The sequence below is a fragment of the Chiloscyllium plagiosum genome, chromosome 40, assembly GCF_004010195.1.
Source record: "Chiloscyllium plagiosum isolate BGI_BamShark_2017 chromosome 40, ASM401019v2, whole genome shotgun sequence".
Taxonomy (NCBI): domain Eukaryota; kingdom Metazoa; phylum Chordata; class Chondrichthyes; order Orectolobiformes; family Hemiscylliidae; genus Chiloscyllium; species Chiloscyllium plagiosum.
Window position 1 is genome coordinate 25,112,675 of NC_057749.1, and position 22,772 is coordinate 25,135,446.

General features: G+C 43.5%; 1 protein-coding gene across 2 annotated transcripts in view; it reads left to right on the plus strand.

Moving 5' to 3' along the window:
- LOC122542628 (RNA-binding protein with multiple splicing 2) overlaps positions 1-20,272 on the plus strand; it is a 107,398-nt gene extending 87,126 nt beyond the window's left edge. For both annotated transcript variants that reach the window (XM_043680610.1, XM_043680616.1), the window contains 2 exons: positions 16,252-16,321; positions 19,224-20,272. In XM_043680610.1, coding sequence (XP_043536545.1) covers positions 16,252-16,314 — 63 coding nt within the window. In that variant the 3' untranslated portion in view covers positions 16,315-16,321; positions 19,224-20,272. The remainder of the gene's footprint in view (positions 1-16,251; positions 16,322-19,223) is intronic.
- The last annotated feature ends 2,500 nt before the right edge of the window (positions 20,273-22,772 follow it).

Here is a 22,772-nt window from a genome sequence, read left to right on the forward strand (position 1 = left end):
CCCCATAGGAGACTGATTAGCAAGGTTAGATCTTATGGAACACTGAGAACTAGCCATTTGGATACAGAACTGACTCAAAGGTAGAAGACAGAGGGTGGTGGTGATGGGGTTGTTTTTCAGACTGGAGGCCTGTGACCAGTGGAGTGCTACAAAGATTGGTGCTGGGTCCTCTAACTTTTTGACATTTACATAATTATTTGGATGCGGGCATAAGAGGTACAGGTTAGTAAGTTTGCAGATGACACCAAAATTGGAGGTGTAGTGGACAGCGAAGAGGGTTACCTCAGATTACAACAGGATCTGGACCAGATGGGCCAATGTGCTGAGAAGTAGCAGATGGAGTTTAATTCAAATAAATGCGAGGTGCTGCATTTTGGGAAAGCAAATCTTAGCAGGACTTATACACTTAATGGTAAGGTCCTTGGGAGTGTTGCTGAACAAGAGACCTTGGAGTGCAGGTTCATAGCTCCTTGAAAGTGGAGTCGCAGGTAGATAGGCTAGTGAAGGTGGCGTTTGGTATGCTTTCCTTTATTGGTCAGAGTATTGAGTACAGGAGTTAGGAGGTCATGTTGCGGCTGTGCAGGACATTGGTTAGGCCACTTGGAATATTGTGTGCAATTCTGGTCTCCTTCCTATTGGAAAGATGTCGTGAAACATGAAAGGGTTCAGAAAAGATTTACAAAGATGTTGCCAGGGTTGGAGGATTTGAGCTGTAGGGAGAGGCTGACCAGGCTGGGGCTGTTTTCCCTGGAGCGTCGGAAGCTGAGGGGTAACCTTATAAAGGCTTACAAAATTGAGGGGCATGGATAGGATAAATAGGCAAAGTCTTTTCCCTGGGGTCAGGGAGTCCAGAACTAGAGGGCATAGGTTTAGGGTGAGGGGAAAGATATGAGAGACCCAAGGGGCAGCTTCATGCAGAGGGTGGTAAGTGTATGGAATGAGCTGCCAGAGGAAGTGGTGGAGGCTGGTACAATTGCAAGATTTAAGAGGCATTTCAATGGGTATATGAATAGGAAGGGTTTGGAGGGATATGAGCCAGGTGCTGGCAGGTGAGACTAGATTGGGTTGGGATATCTGGCAGGTGTGGATGGGTTGGACCGAAGGGTCTGTTTCCATGTTTTGCATATCTATGACTTTATATGGAGATGTTTTACCCCAAATTGTTCCAAATTTTCAAGAGCCAAAGAACTGAAACCTCTATCAACACAAAACTTTGAAGGTATTGGACCAAGTTGAAGCCTTCCTAAGAGGGGAAAAAATGCAGACTGGAACCCTGGTTTTATTTTTTTGGTTTAAAAAAAGCCCCACAAGATCGCAGAAGCGGAGATATTTACATGAGTGGTCCCCTCTAGAGGCCGTTTTTTTTTTTTTTGAGGAAGAGTATCAGGGTTTCAGAGGGCTGAGTGCAACTTTCCTAGAATAAGACGAGAGAAGTTGGCAGCTGTCTCTTTTCATGAGTAAAGGCAGTGAAGAGAAGGGTTAATTGAGAGTTTCAAATTCAGGAGTTGCTCTTCATGAAGCAAATGAGAAACTTTATTGCAAATGTGACAATAGCCAGGTCTGCCAGAGGTACAAGAAGTGGAAGCTAACTGTCTGTCATATGAACAATTTGGGTGAGAATAAAGGAGGCATGGTTTGCAAGTTGGCAGATGACAACAAAATAAGTGGTCTTGTGGATAATTAAGGTTATCTAAGAGCAAAACTGGGTCGAGGAATGGCAGATGGACTTCAATGTAGATAAATGTAAGGTGTTGCATTTTGCTAAGACGAACCAGGGCAGGACTCGCACAGGTAATGTTCGGGCCATGGCGAATATTGTAGAGATCTAGGGGTGCTGGTATGCAGTTCTTTGAAAGTGATGTCATGGGTAGAGTGGTGAAGAAGGCATTTGGCACATTTACCTTTTTTGGTCAGAGCATTGTACAAGACTTTGGTAAAGCCACATGTGGAGCTGTACAAGACTTTGGTAAAGCCACATGTGGAGCCGTGCATATGATTCTGGTGATCCTGGAATGGCAGGGCTGATGTATGAAGAGAAACTGGATTGAGTTGGACAATATTCACAGGTTCAGTGGAATGGAGGAGGGAAACTCAAATCTATACAATTCTAACAGGGCTAGATAGGCTAAATGCAAGAAAAGCTGTTCCCAATGACTGAACTCAGAACTAAGGTAAGGGGTAGGCCATTTTAGGACTGAAAATATCCCCCCCCACCCCCAAACCAGAGTGTGGTGCAATTCTCTACCACAGATGAAACAAAAACATTTGTTTGCAGGAAGGAGATAGTGTTGTTGAGGAGAAAGTGGGGACAGGGTGCAGAGTTGGAGGATCAACCATGATCATGTTGAGTTTGCTCTACTATTCAATGGGCTGAGTGGTCGGTTTGTGTGCTTGTATTCCGTCACCAACTCTGGTTAAATCTGCTTTGATATTGACTATGATCATGGTTGATCTGATCTTGGCCATCAGCTTCACAACTCCCATCTGATCCCCATGTTCCTCAATTCCCTGAGACTGTAGACATAATAAACGCTGAATCCTCCAGTGGCACAGTGGTTAGCACTGCTGCTTCGCAGCGCCAGAGACCCGGGTTCAATTCCCGACTCAGGCGACTGACTGTGTGGAGTTTGCACGTTCTCCCCGTGTCTGCGTGGGTTTCCTCCGGGGGCTCCGCTTTCCTCCCACAGTCCAAAGATGTGCAAGTCAGGTGAATTGGCCATGCTAAATTGCCCGTAGTATTAGGTAAAGGGGTAAATGTAGGGGTATGGATGGGTTACGCTTCGGCGGGTCGGTGTGGACTTGTTGGGCCGAAGGGCCTGTTTCCACACTGTAAGTAATCTAATCTAATCTAATCTCCACAATCCTCAGGAGTAGAGAATCTCAACACACAGGGTAGCCCAACACTGCCCAACCAACACACCGGGTAGCCCAACACTGCCCAACCAACACACAGGGTAGCCTTCTCTGTATGCACCATGCCAAGTCCTTCTAATGTTGGTTTCACCTTGGTCATTACTTGTACTCATTGCATGATCTGTAGTCTAGACTCTTTCCACAGCCTAACCCCTTCAACCCAGGGGTTAGTTGAATGAACATTTTGTATGCAGAGCCACCTCAGTTACCTGACGTAATACTCCTTGGCCGTGTCATTTGAATAATCAAGGTAGCCCTGCGCTGCTAATGAAATTAAGGAGACAGCGTTGTATACAGTACTCCAGCTGTGGTCTCACTGAAGGTCCTGAATGTCTGTTGCAATCTTCATACTTTCCCTAACAAATACCAAAATTCAATTTGTGGTCTTAGGCACTTTCTACATTTGCATTCTGACTTTGATTCACTTGTTAGGATACCCAGATCCCTCTGCAGCATTTTGCAATCTCTTTAACATTCTGCCTTTACTTAATTTTTGCCAAATTGGATTATTTCCTGCTTTCCTGCATTAAGCTGTAACTGCCTCATTTTTTTGCCCACTCACCTTAAAGGACTCTGCAACAGGATCTAAATTGTTTTCCTCCACCTCCGCCTCTGTCATCGGCTAACGTGGCAACCATATATCCTGCCCCTTCCTTCAAGTATAGCGGTAAGTTGAGGGTGTAGGAAATGTCCTTGTGGTTGACTATGGGTTGCCAACCTGAAAATGGCCCACTATTCCCATCTCCACATCCTGCTTGCTAATTGTTCCTTTATCCCTGCCAACTAAGCAATGAGCTGCTTGGTTTGAAGAAACCTGTGGATGAGGGTAGGGCAGTTAATGTGGTGTACAAGGACTTCAGTAAAGCCTTTAAGGTTCCACAAGGTAGGTTATTGGAGAAAAGGCAGAGGCATGGGATTGAAGGTGATTTGGTAGTTTGGATTAGGAACTGGCTTTCTGTCAGAAGGCAACGAGTGGTGATTGATGGAAAATATTCAGCCTGGAGTCACCTTACTAGTGGTGTGCCACAAGGAGGAGTTTTGGGACCACTATTGTTTGTCATTTTTATAAACTACTTGGACGCAGGCACAGGTGGATGGGTTAGTAAGTTTGCAGATGATACTAAAGTTGGTGGAGTGGTGGGGACAGTGTGGAAGAATGTTGGAGGGAGACTTGGATAAACTGCAGAATTGGGCTGAAAGGTGGCAAACTAGCTCCATGCAGATAAATGTGAGGTGATTCACTTTGGGACGAATAACAGGAAGGCAGAATACTGGGTCAATGGAAAAATTCTTGGTAGAGTGGATGTGCAGAGGGTGTCTGTGCACACAGATCCCTGAAAGTTGCCACCAGGTTGATAGTGCTATTAAGAAGGCATACGGTGTGTTAGGGTTCATTGGTAGAGGGATTGAGTTCCGGATCAGTGATGTCATGCTGCAACTATACAAAATACTAGTGCGGCCACACTTGGAATATTGTGTACAGTTCTGGTCGCCCCGTTACAAGAAGGATGTGGAAGCATTGGAAAAGGAGATTTACCAGGGTGTTGCCTGGTATGGAGCATAGGTTTTGGGAACAGCTGAGCAACTTGGGTCTGCTCTCCTTGGAGAGAAGGCTGAGAGGATTTAATAGAGACATACAAAATGATCAGATGATTAGGTAGGGTGGACAGTGAGTCTTTTTTTCCAGGATGATGTCAGCTTGTACGAGGGGGCATAACTACAAATTGAGGGGTAATAGATTAGAGACGGATGTCAGAGGCAGGTTCTTTACTCAGTGGTAAGGATGTGGAATGCCGTGTCTGCCAATATAGTTAACTCCGCCACACTAGGGAGATTTAAACAATCCTTGGATAAGCACATGGATAATGATGGGGCAGTGTAGGGGGATGGGCTTAGATTGGTTCCCAGGTCAGCGCAGCATTGAGGGCCGAAGGGCCTGTACTGTGCTGTATTGTTCTATGTACCTCGGTAAATGCACATCTACAGCTGCAGATGATAACTGGTGTTATTGCCATGAGATGTTTAAACTGCATTGTCTAAATGGCAATGGGTCCTTACCACCATTCTCAATTTCTCCCGTCTGTTTGTGTAAAACTGTTCCATAATTTCAATCCTGAAATGCCCCGGGGCTATTTCTCATCCGCTCCTGAAGTGAAAGCATTTCCACTTAACCAATTTCCCTACTGAAATCCTAGTCCTGGAGAGAGAGCATTTCAACTCTTCTTTGTTATCCTAAACTTCAAAACAAAATCGCCCTCCTAAATTCCAGGGCATGCTCTGCTAGTTTTGTGTAGTTTCTTTGTTTGGCATCCCAGTTTTATTTTTGTGAACTTGTATTGCACTTTGCCTTGCGGGTCAGTAGATCCTTTCTAAAGTATATGCAGTCTCGAGCAGCAATACCCCCTCAGCTGTTCGATTCTACCTACTTCAGACAATTTATTGTGAACCCCTCCAGCTGTAAACTTCCATAAATTAATTCTAATGCCTCTGCTAAAGACCAGCACTTCCTGGTTTGGTTTTTTTTTTGGGGTTGCCTGAGCATATCCCTAATTGGAATTTTGTTCTAACAGCTCAAACATGGACGTCATGCCAGAGATGTCATGTCACTGTGTAAAGCCTAGAAAGGATTTGTGTGGTGCTTTTGGTGACTACTGCAGTGTCCAATGTACTGCACAGCCATTGCTGACGTGGTCACCTGTAATGTAGAAAGCAGCAGCCCCATTGGTTTTGTAGCAAGCGCTCTCGAGCAGAAATGCTTTTGGCCCTTTGGCTGAGGGTCACTGGCAAAACCAGCATCTGTAATTGCTGGTGGTCAGCTGTTTTGTGTCTCCTGCAGCCGATGTGGTGTAGTTAGACTCAGTGCTGTTGGCAAGAACTTTAGGATTGTTGAATGGGCGACAATCAGCTGGTACTGTTTTCCCACTGTCTATTTCTCCTGCTTGTCTGGTAGATGCAGTGGATTTTGAAGGTGCTGTTGAAGAAAGTTGCTGCAGTGCATCCTGTTAGTGTTTCACATTGCTGCCCCTGTAGTGGTGAAGGAAGTGAAAGCTAAAAGTGGTGCTTGTGGTGTCAATTGAATTTATTGTCATGTGTACCGAGGCACAGTGAAAAGCTTTGTCTTACAAGCAATACAGGCAGTTCAGAGTTAAATAGCACAGATAGTAAATAATAGGGAAACAACAAAATCAAAAATACATGTACAGGCAAATGTTAAGAGTTTGTGCATTCATTCAATATTGGGCGGCACGGTGGCACAGTGGTTAGCACTGCTGCCTCACAGCGCCAGAGACCCGGGTTCAATTCCTGCCTCAGGCGACTGACTGTGTGGAGTTTGCACATTCTGCCTGTGTCTGCGTGGGTTTCCTCCCATAGTCTAAAGATGTGCAGGTCAGGTGAATTGGCCATGCTAAATTGCCCGTAGTGTTAGGTAAGGGGTAAATGTAAGGGTATGGGTGGGTTGCGCTTCGGTGGGTCGGTGTGGACTTGTTGGGCCGAAGGGCCTGTTTTCACGCTGTAATGTAATCTAATCTGTTCTAACCACAGTAGGGTAGAAACCGTTTCAAAACTGGCTGGTGCGTGTTCAGGCTTCTGTACCTTCTCCTTGTCCTGGATGGTGTTGAGCCTCTTTAGAACTGTTGGCGTTGCCACTTTCCAGATAAGTAAGGTGTAATCTATCACACGCCTGACATGAGCCTTGTAGGTGTTGCACAAGTTTTGATGACCCAGTTACACTCCTCAGACTTCCCAGCTTCTGACCCACGCTTGTCACCGCAGTATTTATATGGCTGGTCCAATTCAGTTTCTGATCAGTGGTAACTCCCAGGATTTTGATAGGGGGTGGTGAATGTTAAAGGGAGGCGGTTAGATCTTTATTCAGAATATGGCCTAGTGAGGACTCTGCCTGTGGGAACAATAATTTTCTGAGATAAATGGCTGGTGCTGACCATCAGCCCAAGCCTGAATGTTGTCTTGTCCTTGCCATACATGGGAAGGAGGTCTTTACTATTGGAGTAAATAATAGTGAATGCTGCAGCCATCAGTGAACTGATCTCAGACCTTTACTAGAGGATACGGCAATGACTGGATAACATCCTGTCCCTCACTAATAAAAATGGTGCCATGGGATCCTTTATACTCGGGGGCAGGTGGTGAATGTGTTTAATGCCACATTGGTGAGATGGCACCCCTCAGTGCAGCAGTCCCCCTACCCAGTGTGTTAGCTTTCTTTTATGTTGTGCTCTAGGGGGATCCTGAATCTAGAACATCTATCTTCGATGGGCCTCCCATGACTGAAACTGCTAAAGAACCTCCCCCTTTGGAACAGGAATGAGGCAGTTTCTGTGGCCAGTGGAAACTAGTTGAAAGAGTCAAGGTACAAAACCAGATGTGATGCCACAACGAATTTCTCTTGTTGTTCATTTTGATTCACAAATCAAATATGAAAGGGACAAGGAAATGGAATATCTGATTTCTATACTGTTGCCAGTATGATCTACTGTTGATCGTTTCCACTGTGCCTTGTGTTCCTGTCGAGCGATTGTATCCTTGTTCAAGCTATCTAGTTAATTATAATCTTTAATCTTTAATCTTTTCAGCACCAACCTTTCCCTTCCATTTCATTTTCTGTTGCATTGAAATATCATGCATGTAGAAATGCAGTAGACTGGTTTACCTGGAGATGAACAGGCCATTTAGTCTGTTTAAGCTTGTACCACGACAGCCTGACCCATCGACTCAAATGCTAATCGTACATCACCCATCCCTTCAGTTTAGAATGTGGTGGAGAGTTGTTTTTCAGACTAGAGGCCTGTGACCAGCAGTGCGCCACAAAGCTGGGTCCACTGTTGAACTCATTTGAATGAGAATTTGCTGCCTCATTTGTAGGAGGCATGGTGTATACGTTTGCAGATGGCACCAAAATTGGTGGTATAGTGGATAAACTACTGCTATCCAACAGTATAACGGGATCTTGATTAACTTTGCAGTGGGCTGAGGAATGGCAAATGGAGTTTAATGCAGATAAATGTGAAGTGTTGCATCTTGGTAAAACCAGACAGGGCAGGACTTGCACAGTAATGATAGGGCCATGGGGAGTGTTCTCAGAAGAGAGACCCCTCTGGATGAGAGTGTATAGTTCCTTGAAAGTGGTGTCACAGGTAGGCAGGAAGGCATTTGGCACACTTGCCTTCATTGGTCAGAGCATTAAGTTGGGGTGGCACGGTGGCTCAATGGTTAGCACTGCTCCCTCACCGCCAGGGACCTGGGTTTGATTCCTGCCTCGGGCGACTGTCTGTGTGGAGTTTGCACATTCTCCCAGTGTCTGTGTGGGTTTCCTTCCACAATCCAAAGATGTGCAGGTCAGGTGAATTGGCCATGCTAAATTGCCCATAATGTTAGGCGCATTAGTCAGCGGTAAATATAAGGTAGGGGAATGAATCTGAGTGGGTTACTCTTCGGAGAGTGGGTGTGGACTTGTTGGGCCGAAGGGTCTGTTCCATACTGTAGGGAATCTAATTTTAAAAGGTTACAGGATTTGGGACAACATGGTACAGTTGTACAAGACATTGGTAAAACCAATTTGGAACCCTGCTATTGGAAGGATGTTAAACTGGAGAGGGTGCAAAAACGATTTGAGGGTGTAACTGGAACAGGAAGGTTTGAGTTGTAAGCTGTATAAGCTGGGACTTTTTTATCCCCTGGAGAATGAGGTTGAGGAGTGACCTTTAGAGTTTGATAAAATCATGAGGGTCATAGATAAGGTGAATAGCCAATGTCCTTTTTCCTGCCCCCAGGATAGAGCCCAAAACTAGAGGGTATAGGTTTAAGGTGAGAGGGGAAAGATTGAAAAAGAACCTAAGGAGTACCTTGTGTGCAGAGGGAGGTATATGTACGGAACAAGCTGCCAGAGAAAGTAGTAGAGGTGGGTACAATTGCAATATTTAGAAGATGTTTGGACAGGCTGATGGATAGGAAAAGTTTAAAAGGATATGGGCCAAATGCAGGCAAATGGGATTAATTCAGTTTAAGAAATCTGTTTGGCATGGGAGAGTTGGGTCAAAGGACCTGTTTCCGTGGTCTGACTCAGATTCTGTAATAGTCATGGTATGGTGTATCTCCAAAATTCATTCCTGAAAGTCGTGCTGGTTATATTAAGGTTGTCTCCTAGTTGTAGACTGTAAAATTGTCTGAAGTATTTTGCTTCTTGGCATTGCATTAATTCCCTTTTTTTTAAATATCGTTATCAACTCACTCCATAACTTCCTGCAAAGACTAGTTTAAGTAAACCTCCCTGTTTTACCTGAGAACCACCTCTGGTCCTGCTAAGTCTATGCAGCACTTTATCCAACTCCAGGGCATTCTCTCTCAGATGTGGGGGTGTCCAAGGTGGAATAAGGGGTGGCTTTTGAAGAGGGATTGGTTCTGTCCTGCTTGAAAACTGATCTCGACCTGGTGCTGAGATGCCTGTGCCAGGGAAAGCACAATAAATAGCTTTTGAGTGCTTTAAAATTTTGACAAAACAAGCATGAATGGGTGGAGTCAGTCTCTCTGACCTCTGGGGGGGGAGGGGGTAGTTTGGCTTTCAGTTGAAGTTGGGGTTCTTTCTCCTCTGGGAGATCCATGCTTTTGGCTTTTCCTTTCTCCTGGGGTGGAAAAGGTAGCAAGTGAGGAAAATCATTTTTTTATTTTTGCTGAATTTGCCAAGGGTGTTTATGGACTGCTATATTGGAGCAGCTGATGAATAGTAGTTAAATAATTAGGTATTTTAATGGAGTTAAAGTTGTGCCAATATTTTTTAACTGTGGGTTAAGTAGTGTTTTGGTTAAAGCCTAGTAGTTAGTCTAATTGAATCACTAATGGAACACAGCATCTTTACACTTGCCTTTTAAATAAGGTAAACATTAGGGTCTAGGCTATCTCCAGGGTCTGTTCCATAACCAGAACTAAACCCTCTAGTCAAAATATGGCCTGTGAGGACTTTGCCCGGAGGAAGAATGACTCCCATATCTAGAATTCTAGACCTCTAGACATGAGTACCAACATTGCATTAGCTTCTTTTCCCCCTTTCTCTGCACCTGTCCATTATTATTTAATGTATGCAGATGGAGCTGCTTTGGATCTGAATTTGTTTCCACCATTTAGAAAGTACTCTGATCTATCCTCTTCCCCGTTCAAAACTATTGAACCCCCATTGTTTACAATGGAATCTATTTGCAAGGTTTGCCAAGTTGTTCAATTAGTATCTCAATTGTCTTTTGCCTCCATCTACACGTGTCTAGTAGCAGACTTCCTGAAATTCCTCCAGGGGCAATGTTTCCTCTGGTTTTTGGGTGAAATCAGTGGTTCCTCCCTGACAACAATTCCCTTCCAAAACTGCAGTCAGATTCCAGTACAGCACTTTGTCTCCGTCCATCCATGTTTTCATTCTCTTTACTTGCTTCCAAGGAAAACTGCCTCAGAACATACAGTTCTTGTCATTTGAAACAACTTGTCAAAATGATTTGGCTAAATAGTTTTATTCTTTGACTGTTTTCAGATGTCAGAAGCCACAATACTTCTCAATTTGGAATGTGACTGCCTTCATTAGTTCAGTTTTTCAAATATGCAACCATCCCAAATTTAAGTCATGAAGCACTGAAATGAGAGAGTTTGGCCCATCAACTCTCTGCTGTGTAAGCTACTCATTAGACCCATTCTCTGGCTGTTCCCCTGGCCTTTTATGAATAGTGTCTTTTTTTAAAATAGATCCAGAGCCATTCAGAAAGTTATTAATTCTTTCCTCCACATTTTCAGGCAGTGTTATGGAGTCCTGTAGCACGGACACAGGCCCTTCAGCCCAACATTTCCATGCTGACCACGTTTCCTAAAGTGAACTACTCCCATGTTCCTGTGTTTGGCCATATCTCAAAACTTTCCTATCCATGTACATATCTAAATGTCTTCTGAATGATGTAACTGTATCAGTCTCCTATTTCTCAGGCAGCTTGTTCCATACATGCACCACTCTGTATAAAAATGTTGCCCCTCCGGTCCCTTTCAAATCTTTCCCTCAGTCTTAAACTATGCCCTCTCGTTTCAGACACCTAGATTCTTAAATCGAGTTTGCATCTCCCCTCTGGAGATGTTTAATGTTTGCTCATAGAGATGTACAGCACGGAAACAGACCCTTTGATCCAACTCGTCCATGCAGACCACATGTTGAAACCTCATCTAGTCCCATTTGCCAGTGCTTGACCCATATCCCTCAAGCCTTCCAATTCATATACCCATCCAGATGTCTTTTGAATGCCATAATTGTATGAGCCTCCACCACTTCCTTTGGCAGCTCATTCCATACACTCACCACCCTCCGAGTGGAAAAAGTTGCCCTGTAAGTCCCTTTTATATCTTTTCCTTCTCGCCTTAAACCTCTAGTTCTGGACTCCCCTACCCTAGGGAGAAGACTTCCTCTATTTAGCCTATCCATTCCCCTCGTGATTTTATAAATCTCTAAGATCACCCCTCAGCCTCTGAAACTCCAGGGAAAACAGCCCTAGCCTGTTCAACCTCTCCCTATAGCTCAAATTCTCTAACCCTGGCAACATCCTTGTAAATCTTTTCTGAATTTTTTCAAGTTTAACAACATAATTCCAATAGGAATGAGACCAGAATTGCACGCAATATTCCAACAGTGGCCTAACCAATGTCCTGTACAGCCGCAACATGACCTCCCAACTCCTGTACTCAGTACTCTGACCAATAAAGGAAAGCATACCAAACTCATTCACTATCTTATCTACCTGCGACTCCACTTTCAAGGAGCTATGAACATGCACTCCAAGGTCTTTATTCAGCAACACTCCCTTGGACCTTACCATTAAGTGTACGAGTCCTGCTAAGATTTGCTTTCCCAAAATGCAGCACCTCCCATTTATCTGAATTAAACTTTGTCTGCCGCCACTCAGCCTATTGGCCCATCTGATCAAGATCCCGTTGTAATCTGAGGTAACCTCCAATTTTGGTGTCATCAGCAAACTTACTATCCATACCTCCTGTGTTCACATCCAAATCGTTTATATAAATGACAAAGTAGAGGGTCCCGCACTGATCCTTGTGGCACTCTGCTGGTCACAGGCCTCCAGTCTGAAAAATGACCCTCCACCACCACCCTGTCTTCTACCTTTTGAGCCAGTTCTGTATCCAAATGGCTATTTCTCCGTGTTCCATGAGATCTAACCTTGCTAATCAGTCTCCCATGGGGAACCTTGTTGAATGCTTTACTGAAGTCCATCTAGATCACATCCATTGCTCTGCCCTCATCGCTCCTTTGTTACTTTAAAAAAAAAAACTCAATCAAGTTTGTGCATGGGAAATGTCTCACTAAGCTGTGCTGACTATCCCTAATCAGTCCTTGCCTTTCCAAATAAATGTTCATCCTGTCCCTCAGGACTCCCTCCAACAACTTGCCCACCACTGACATCAGGCTCACCGGTCTATAGTTCCCTGGCTTGTCTTTACTGCCTTTCTTAAACAATGGCACCATGTTTGCCAACCTCCAGTCTTCCGGCACCTCAAGTGTGACTATCAGTGATACAAATATCTCAGCAAGGGGCCCAGCAATCACTTCACTAGCTTCCCACTGTTAATTTGGGAGGAGCCATCATTGTGGAGTGAGCGCCTGGGTGACAGCACTGCACTTTTCATTCCAAATGCAGCTGTCTCTTTCATTTCATTAAGGCTAAACTCATTGGTCATTTTGGAAAGCAATTAAGCCTCCCATGTGATTATTTAATTTAAGGTCACTGTAGAATAACACCTTTTGCAACTAATAGCCTGAAATGGGTGCAATAAATTTTGGAGAAGTGATTTCCACATTCGATTTATTTTGAATTTTCCATTCATCAAAACATTTCTCCCACCCCAGCCCCACCATATCCTTTACATTCAGGATTTTGGTTGGGGTCTGGACAAATTGGTGACATTCCTGTATTTCCAATAGCCATCAGAGCTCTTCTGGTCTGGGAATTTGATCATTTTTCACATCCTCATTAAGTGCAGCTCACTATCACACAGTGGATAGAGGGCTGTTGTGGTGAAATGGTAGTGTCCTTCTCTTTGAGCTAGGTGGTCAGTGTTCACTGCCTGCCTGCTGCACAGGTGGGCATGACATCTGGTTAACTGTATCCACATCCTGGGCTGCAGTGCAGTGGTAGTGCCCCTAGCTCTGAGCCAGGAGATCAACATCCCACATACTCTTCAGATGTATAATGACATCTCTGAACAAGTTGATTTTCGGGATTACCGAGAGTATTGTGGTGTCTCCTCTATCTTCTGACCTAATACATTTTGAGTTCTGATTTACCACATCAAAATGAAAAACATGGATGTTTGTTTGAAGCTAGTTTACCTTAAGGCAACTTTTCCATCAGCTCGGAATATTTTAACCGTATGAACATCAATACTTTTCATGTCAGTGGTTTGCCAAAGTCAATGTTGTCCAGTTTTGCCTCCCTGCGGCATTTCAACACCTTGGTGCTCCACCAAGTTGAGGGGAAAGATTTTAGTCAATTACCTTCCCTGTTGTTTCATGAAACATCAGGTGGGAAAAAAAGCTGCCGTAATTTATAAGGCCCCTTGATCCCACTCTGCCTTTCCATGTAATTCTGGCTGATTTTCAGCTTCAAATCCACGTTTTCTGTCTGCTGCCCTTGATTGTCTAATATACTGTAACGTGACAGCATACTGGACATAACAAGCACCACTGACTTCAGGCAGATCTCTGGGCTAACTTGTCTCAATTCTGATGGCCAAGATTTAGATTTCCTACAGTATGGAAACAGGCCCTTTTTGGCCCAACAAGTCCACACCAGCTCTCCAAAGAGTAACCCACCCACACCCATTCTCCTAACCTGTATTTACCCCTAACTAATGCACCTAACATTATGGGCAGTTTAGCATGGCCAATTCACCTCACCTGTACGTGTCTGAACTGGTGCAGGATACCAGAGCACCCGGAGGAAACCCAAGCAGACACTGAGAATGTGCAAACTCCACATAGACAGTCGCTGGAGGCTGGAATTGAACCTGGGACCCTGATGCCGAGGCAGCAGTGCTAACCACTGAGCCACCTTGCTGCCCTGTGGGTGGTTTCCCTATGGCAAGGGCATAAATTGGGCAAAAGCAGTGGAAATTCCATTCGCGGGGCTGCCAGTTGGTATGCCTCAAACCAGGAAAGGTTATAAAAATTAAGTACAATTTCCATTAGAAATATTGTGGTCTATATCGTGCATTTTAAAGTCAGATTTTTTGAAAGATTGATCAAATTTCATGTTAAAACAATCCATTTTTAACTTTTAAAGACAAAATGGTCATTCATTATTATTCACGAATTGAGCAGAGGCCTCTGTGTACTTCTGGAAAGTTTTTTAAATTTAGGAATTTGAGAGAAATTATCCCATATTCTCCCCAGAACTTGAAGCAGTAGGGTTCTTGAGCACTGCAGCATTAGATTGATCACTGATGGTTTGAGCCCTGCTACTCCATAGCAATTAATGCTGAATCTATCACTGTTACTGACATGACCCAATGTGGCCCAATTCAGAACCTGGTGTACAGTATTGGGTGTAGAGTAACGAGATTCGCATCAGGAGTTTGCATCATGATCACATGGTCAGGTCACATGGTTAGAGGGCTGGTATGGAGCAGGAGACCTGACCTGCTGCTGAGTGAATGTTCTTGACTAAGTTCAAACTAGAAAGCTCCTGCAGCACGAACTCCAGCTTGTTACTTTGGGCGTCTAAAGCAAAATTCCAAAGCATGGTTCTTTTGGAATTTCCCCCTCTAACTTTTGAGGTTGTCTTAAGTGTCGAGCATCCTGTTTGTTGTCAATGTGAAGGCTTTGTGGTATAATATGCATAACTGTGGAGTTTGGATTACATTAAACGTGACTGTTTTCTCTCACTCTTGCATACTTGTGGGCAACTGGAGTCCAACTTGTTTCAAATATTTATCCAACTTTGGTGTACTGAGAGCCCATGCTGCTTTCAACTTGTCCCAGGGACAGGAATTTGTTGTCCCTTGGGGTTTTTTTTAAAGCTTAAAAACCCCATAATTTATTGTAGAGACTGTAGCAAACCAGATCTTGGCCCTACAGTATAGGCGGGTGGCTTTATAGTTTAGAGTTGACTTGAATTCAAGAAGAGCAATTGTGGGATCACCCTCACATTGAGGCATTAGTCCCACTCCGGCCTCCCCTTTAGCATTTTTTTAAAAAAAAAACGAGTGCCAAGTTGGCTGCAACATCTAAACTATTCTGTTCAATGATTTATGTGCTAATCTAGAGATTGCTGGTTAATTTTGAATGTGGATCAAATGTAATAGGGATGGATAAAATGTCAACAGTTTCAGCGGAAGCTATATAGGCACTCTGATCTAGTATGCATTGATCAGCTTATTTCCGAAGAAAGCTACATGCTTGTAGTTTTATGTATTGTGGGACTTTTTTAAAATTAACCAGTGATTTACCAATGCCTCCAAGATCTGAATCAGCAGCAGTTACCTGGATCTAGCAATAGCTTTTAAGGTGTGCGATGTTAGCAGCCAGTGTTCTCTATTATAGGACAACACTACTATTATCGGACAAGCCAGAGAACAGCCAGGGAATTCCTAGAGGCATGGCACTCATCCACAAATTCAATCAATAAGCACATCGACCTGGACCCAATATACCGGCCACTGCAGCGGACAGCTGGAACTGACAACCGGAAGCGGCAGGGACAGGCCACTATAAATGCCGGAGGAAACATCACAGAAGCGCTTCACAGGAGGCTCCCAAGCACTGAGGATGTCACCTAGACAGGGGACGAAACGTCTGCAACACAAATTCCCAGCTCTGCGAACAGAACCACAACAATCTTCCCCCAAACTTTCTCTCCATTTATTTAACATTACCACTGGAGACTTGGTGGTTTTGTTATTTAAAGTTTTCCACGATGTCAAAAAAGCAAACTAAACTGAGCCTTGGTTGCCAAACCAGCGAACTTGTGTTTTTTTTTCCACACCAGGATGGCTCTTGACGTTCTGCAGACAAAGTGTCTGTCTTGCTGATTTTAGCACCAGCATACAGTAGACGTTGAATAACCCTATGGTACCCACAGCTGACTTGCTATTCCAAATCTGAGCAATGCTTTGATTCAACCTTAAGTTAAAATGGTGACTTCAGATGGCCGTGAATTGCTGTGATCAGAAATACAGAATGCCTTTTAATTTGTGCGTTGAAAGGAGAACTTTCCTCCTGGAGTTGTCATCTACTCCAAATTTGACTTTGTAATTACAATGAATTTTTTTTGTCCTTCACCTCAGATGCGCTGGTATCCTCCATCTGAAGCATCTCCACAAGGATGGAAATCTCGTCAGTTTTGTTAAGTATTTAGTAAGTACCTTTTGGATGGTAATCAGCATTGCTCGGGCTGATTTTGCCTTTCCCTCTTATTTGTCTTTCTCTTTCTGTTCATTATTAAAATTTACTTCAAAGTTTGTGTAGAAATGTCTTAATTTCCTATTCGGTATTGACAGTCCTAGTTCAAACTCCACATTGCATTCTTGGTCATTAATTGTAGTTGAATTTATCAAGTCCATTTATTGAGTGATAGTTATACAGCACAGAAACAGATCCTTCTGTCCACCTCGTCCATATCAACTGGATATCCTATATTAATCTAGTCCATTTTGCCAGCACTTGGCCCATATCCCTTTTAACCCCCCCTGCCCCCCCCCACCAATCATATACCCATCCAAATGCCTTTTAGGGGGGGGGGGGGGGGAGAGCTTGGCTATTTACCCTATCCATGCCCCTCATGATGTTATGAGCAAGGTCACCCCTCAGCCTCTGCTCCAGGGAAAACAGCCCCAGCCTATTCAGCCTCTTTTTCCCCCTAGCACAAACCCTCTAACCCCAGCAACATCATTGTAAATCTTGTCTGCATCTTTTAAAGTTTTGCAACATGTTTCCTAAAGCAGGGAGACCAGACTTGAATGCAGTATTCCAATAGTGGCCTAACCAATATCCTTTGTCTTGACCCCCCTGGCACCCCCCTTCACTTCAGTGTTGCTTGTGTTACTTTGGCTCTCCTGGAATGACCTAGCAAGCCCTATAAGTTCAAGTGCAATTAAGGAAGGGCATAAATGCTAACCTTGTCAGTCACACCTACCTCCCAGGAACAATAGTTTTTGTAAAAAAAAAAATCACGAAGAAATTTGGCCTCAATGATTTGGGAACTAGAATGTTCCTCCAACATTGCAAAATGAAGTTGTGTACAAAAAGGTTCCGGAAATAATTCTCAACCAAGTCCTCCTGAAATTTGTCCAAGTCATGTTTTGTGTAATGTTATGTAATCTGGAATAAATTTCATGCTGTACTAATAGTAGGCAGTCTAGACATTCTCTCTTCCTTCACACCCCCCCCCCCCCCCCCCCCCGCGCTAATAGTGATTTCATACACAGGCCATTTTGCCCAGTAATATCCCTATACACTCTGGAAAAATCTGCTCAATTTAGTCCCTTTCCTAATTGTCCTGTATTTCTCTATCCAGTCCCCGCCCCCCGCATTTTTTTTTGAAAGTTGACTGTATCTGCTTCAAGCACCCTGACAGGCAATGAATTGTAACCACCAACATTGTTTTCACTTTTATATAAAAAAAAATTCAGATTTCACTTCTGTTGTTCTGCCAGTTACTTTAAATCCATGGTTACTGACCTTCCTAGCATGAAATTTCTTATCTACTCTAGCAAATTGCTTTGGCATATCTGATGAAAATCTCACTCCTCTGAGGAGGACATGCCCCAGCTTCTCCGATCTCTCAACATAAATATTTATCTATCCACAGGATGTGGGTGTTGCTGGCTAGGCCCAGGATTGATTGGCCGTTCATCCTTGCCCTGGGGAAGGTAGAGATGAGCAGCTACCTTTGAACCCCAGCAGTCTGTTGTGTAGTTACATTGTGGTGTTCAGAAGGGTGTTTCAGAGTGGCAACCGTAGATTATAGTTCCAGGCATCCCAAGTTTCTTATTTCTTGAGCTATCCCAATAAATCTCCACTGCACCACTTTTTTAAAAAAAAAATTCCTAAAGTGTGGTGCCTCAGTTCATCATACTGTTGCCAGTAACTTAGCTTGCTGGTAATTTAGAGTTGGCTGTGCGGTGATGGAAAAGCAGAGCAGGTTGGACAGCATCCGAGGAGCAGGAGAATCGACATTCCTGTTTCCTGGTGAAGGGACTATGCCAGAAACACTGATTTCCCCTGTTTCTCCGATGCTCCCTGACCTCTACTGTGCTTTGATCTCGATTCTGATCTGCAGTCCCCACTTTCTCCTCCTCCTTGCCAGTAGCTTAACAGGATTTTATTTCTTGCTGCTATTTAGAGTCCTACAGCATGGAGGTGGAAGTGGGTACTGCGGATGCTGGAGATTAGTCTAGATTAGAGTGGTGCTGGAAAAGCACAGCAGGTCAGGCAGTATCTGAGGAGCAGGAAAATCAACATTTCGGGCAAAAGCCCTTCGTCAGGAATGAGGTGTGCTTTTCCAGCACCACTCTAATTGTGACTCATCCAGCATGGAATGAGTCTTCTGCCCAACTCATCCATACCAACCAGATACCCCGTGTCTGCGTGGGTTTCCTCCGGGTGTTCCAGTTTCCTCCCACAGTCCAAGATGTGCAGGTCAGGTGAATTGGCCATGCTAAAATTGCCCGTAGTGTTAGGTAAGGGGTAAATGTAGGGGTATGGGTGAGTGGCGGGTTGGTGTGGACTTGTCGGGCCGAAGGGCCTGTTTCCATACTGTAATGTAATCTAATCTAATCTACTGTCCACCCTTAATTGCCTATAGGGGGGGAGTCAACACACTGCTGTGGATCTGGAGTTACATATAGGCCAAACCAGCTTTTAATTTGCTAAAGAACATAAGTAAACCAGATGGGTCTTTACACCATTTTAGGCTAGCTTTTGACTCCAGATTGTTTGTTTTTGTTTTACTGGTGTAAATTCCACCATCAGCCATGGTTGGACTTGTTCTAGACACCCAAGTTCAAGTCCATCAGCCTGAGACTTTGGATTGCAAAAACCTGTGATGACCTCTGACAACAATTTGCTTCTCCCCCTGGTTTCCAAGACTGAGATGGCACGGACTATATATTTGCAACTCTTTGATTCTTGTGGGGGATGTCGTAGACCCCAGAAACATGCGCAACAACTGTGTGGCAAATATTTAGCTTGGAAATGTTTTGCAGAGCTGAGCATGTTGCCTAGTGATTTTAAAATGGGTTTGTCTTCCTCTTTCCAGACTGCCCTTCTCCAACAATTCCGATTTCTCCATGGAGTGATGCGCAAGAACAGGCTGGATTTTTGTTTTCAGGTTGGAGTTTACTGAAGGGTATTTTGGATAATTGGCTCATTTCCACTCGACTTGGAGGGGGTGGCGTGATCACTAAGGACTGTGGATTTAAGAACTTTACTGGTGAACACTTTTGTTTCCCCCCCACATGGGAGGACCTATAACCTGGCAGTCAGATCCATCTGATGCAAGGACCAACAAGAAAATGGCACCCCTGCTCTGAAGCTGCAAGGTTAAAGGTTGACATTGGAACTGTGAAGTACATTGGCAATGGCACACCACATCTAATGTATTTTCTTTTTGTACATCTTATTTTGTGAATGCACGCATCGGGTCTTTGTATTTGATCGTTTTGTTTTGCCCCGTTCCCCCTTTTTTCTTTCCCCCTCTTATAGACCTGGGTTGCCTTTTTTGTGAGGATGGTTCGGCAAAGTAAACATAACAGTTCCCAGCTGGAGGTGCTGTTTTGAGGGGAAGCTATCATCATCCAGAGCCTTTTGCCATTTGGAGGGATTTTCCAGCTGACCGTTTCAGGATGTCCACCAGTTTACTTTTGAAGTTGCCACAGCCTTTTTTTTTTGGTTTTGTTTAGTGCCCTTGGCTTGTTAACTTGTCTCTTCTGGAGAAAACCAGTCTTGCCAAATATCAGCTGTTCCTGTTAAAAGTATTTTGAACGATATTGAGTACAAGTATTTTTGTACTGGTGTAATGAAGAATATTTATGCATCAAGGATTTTTGTGCAATTAAAATTGTAATCTGTATTATAACTTAATGTTAGTTCAGTTGTGTTTTGGAAATGCTGATTATAAGCCCATATGGTAGTTTAAGAAAAGGTGCAATTGTATTTTTTTTTTTTGCTTACTTTGCTTGGTGTTAAGTACTTAAAGTATTAAGAGTGTGGTTGTTTTTGCTTGTACAAGGACTGCAAGATTTGAGATGTAAGTTGCTGATCCTTCTAGAATGTGAAACTGGATTATAAAAGACAGAATGTTCAATAGCTTGCTTTTGCAGTTGTGTATGATTCTCCAAGGTTCCGTGAAGCTGCAGATTTCTTGTACAATTTTTAGAGCCTGATTTTTGCGATCCTCATGCTGTTCATGTGGTGTGATCATCAACTACTTTAAATACGGAAACTGACTGGTGACGCTACTGTAATTTTTTGGTGTGGTAGAATGGACCATGTCCATTGATGCCTGTGGATGAGTCAGTTGCAAACATTGTGCAATATTTTAAACTTGTATGGGATCCTCTGATAATCCACTCAGCTGTGTAACATTTCCTCTCTCCAGAGGAAGTGAATGAATGCAATTGATTCACTGGGTTCATTGCTCATTATAATTCCAAGTCTAAGATGGTGCAAGAACTATGCTCTTGTATCTTTTGGGTTTTGTAAATGCTATAAATTTATACTCCAAAGCAAGAACCTGGACCTGTAATGTTTAGCGTTAATTTTCCTCATTGCTTTTTATTTTCAAAGGTTCCTATTCATTCCTGTCTTGCTCTGACTTGCTGTGAGGTGATTGACTGACTGTGTGTGTACACATGTGTCCAGACCTTATAATTCTGCTACCCATCCACACTCCCCTTCAGTTGTGCATTCTGCACAAACACCTTTCTTGCTGATATGTAATGACCGATCCTGGGCAGGACGATGGGCTTCGGGTTGATGTGAAGGATTTGAAATGCTTAGTGTACCATGCATTGTCCTTTTTAAAACCTGTTAAATGCGCGGTAATTCAACTGTCAGTGATGAAAGCTGATGCTTTCTAATGCAATATTTAATACAACTGTTGGGACATTATTTCGAAGTTGATATGAACTGTTTAAATTTGTCTAAACACTATATTCTTGGTTTCTGGGCTAAGTTGTCATTTCGATATTGCAAGAAGCTAAATGTACATTTCCTGTTAACAACTTCGGGGAATTAAATTGCTGACTTTTTAGATGGAGCATAATACTACCAGATGAGACCAATAAATGCAAAGACAATAAGCATTTTTACAATAATCTGTGTTGGGACAAATGAAAACTACACATGAAACTACCCATGTTTGCAAATATTATATTGTAGTCTTTCAAAGTGTGGCGAGGCTATACTTTTACACCTGGGTGGTGGTGGAAGAGTGTGGACTTGCACTTAGATTTTGCCTCCATCCATTATTAGTAGGTAGCTAATTCTTACTAATAAAGTTGAGCATTTAATCTGTTATTTAGTGTTCGAGTCAGAGGTAGAGAACAGAAACAGACCTTTCAGTCCAACTCGTCCATGCTGACCAGATACCCGAACCTAATCTAGTCCCATTTGCCAGCATTTGGCCCATATCCCTGTTGACCCTTCCTATTTATGTGTACCCATCCAATGCCTTTTAAATGTTGTATTGTGCCAGCCTCTGCCACTTCCTCTGACGCGTGCCATCCACTGAGAAAGGTGCCCCTTTATACAAGTGTCATCCCATTGCAGCATCCAATTAGATCTATTTAGGCCTTTGCCTATTCATTCATGTATTCCTGTGTACCTCACCAGACTGATGCCTTGTTCTGAGCATGCTGGATGCTGCTCCTAGTATGGTCTGCTGCATTCTTTTGAGCCAGGGTTGATCTCCTGGTCTGACAGTAATAGTAGAGTGGAGGATATATTGAGCCATGTGATTTGCAGATGGTGGTTAATGCATTCCTGCTGTTGCCGATGTTCCTCATGGCCAGTCTCCATTTGGCAGATTTTGTTCAAAATTGATCCTGTTTGGATGGATCTATTGGTCAGTTGGGCTGACCACCACAAAGTCATTGAAGAAATGAAATCCTCCCTTTACACTGAGGAGAACGGTCCACTGTTGCATGGCATTGCCTGATCATCAATGACCTTCCTTCAGTTACGAAGTCAGAAGCATAGGTGTTCAATGCACAAAGTTCAGCACCATTTGCAATGATGCAGGTACATGTGCTTCTGCAGCTGATAAGTGCTGATGTAATCTGGTGTCTCCTCATGGGGAGCACAAGTCTTCCAGTTCAGAAGACTTAGTGTGACATCCAAGCGATTGGGTATTTTGCTTTCAATCCAGTTGTATTTCCTGAACATATACGGTGATGGGCGTTTCCACATGTGGGTCAAAATACATCAGCACTGCAGCTAATATGCCAAACACCCCTTTTGTTGTGCAGTTGTCCATTTTTATTCAGTAGCTTTAGCACATCTCTAATTCCTGCATAATTAGTGAGTTATTGGTGAAGGTTGATCTCTAATGAGTACAACTAACTTTTGCTGTTTATCCAAGAACAACAGAAAAATGCTGGAGAAACTGAGTTTAGCAGAACGTGTGGAGAGTTTTCTCCAGAAATTTACTTCCAGACTGGAGTTTCTCCAGCAATTTGTTCTTGTTTCAGATTTCCAACATCTGCATTTTTCTTTGTTTACTGCTGATCATGTTCTGGTTTGTCCTTTTTGGGCAGTATGGTCCATCTGCTTGATGCAGTTAGTATCTAACAGCACTGACATAATA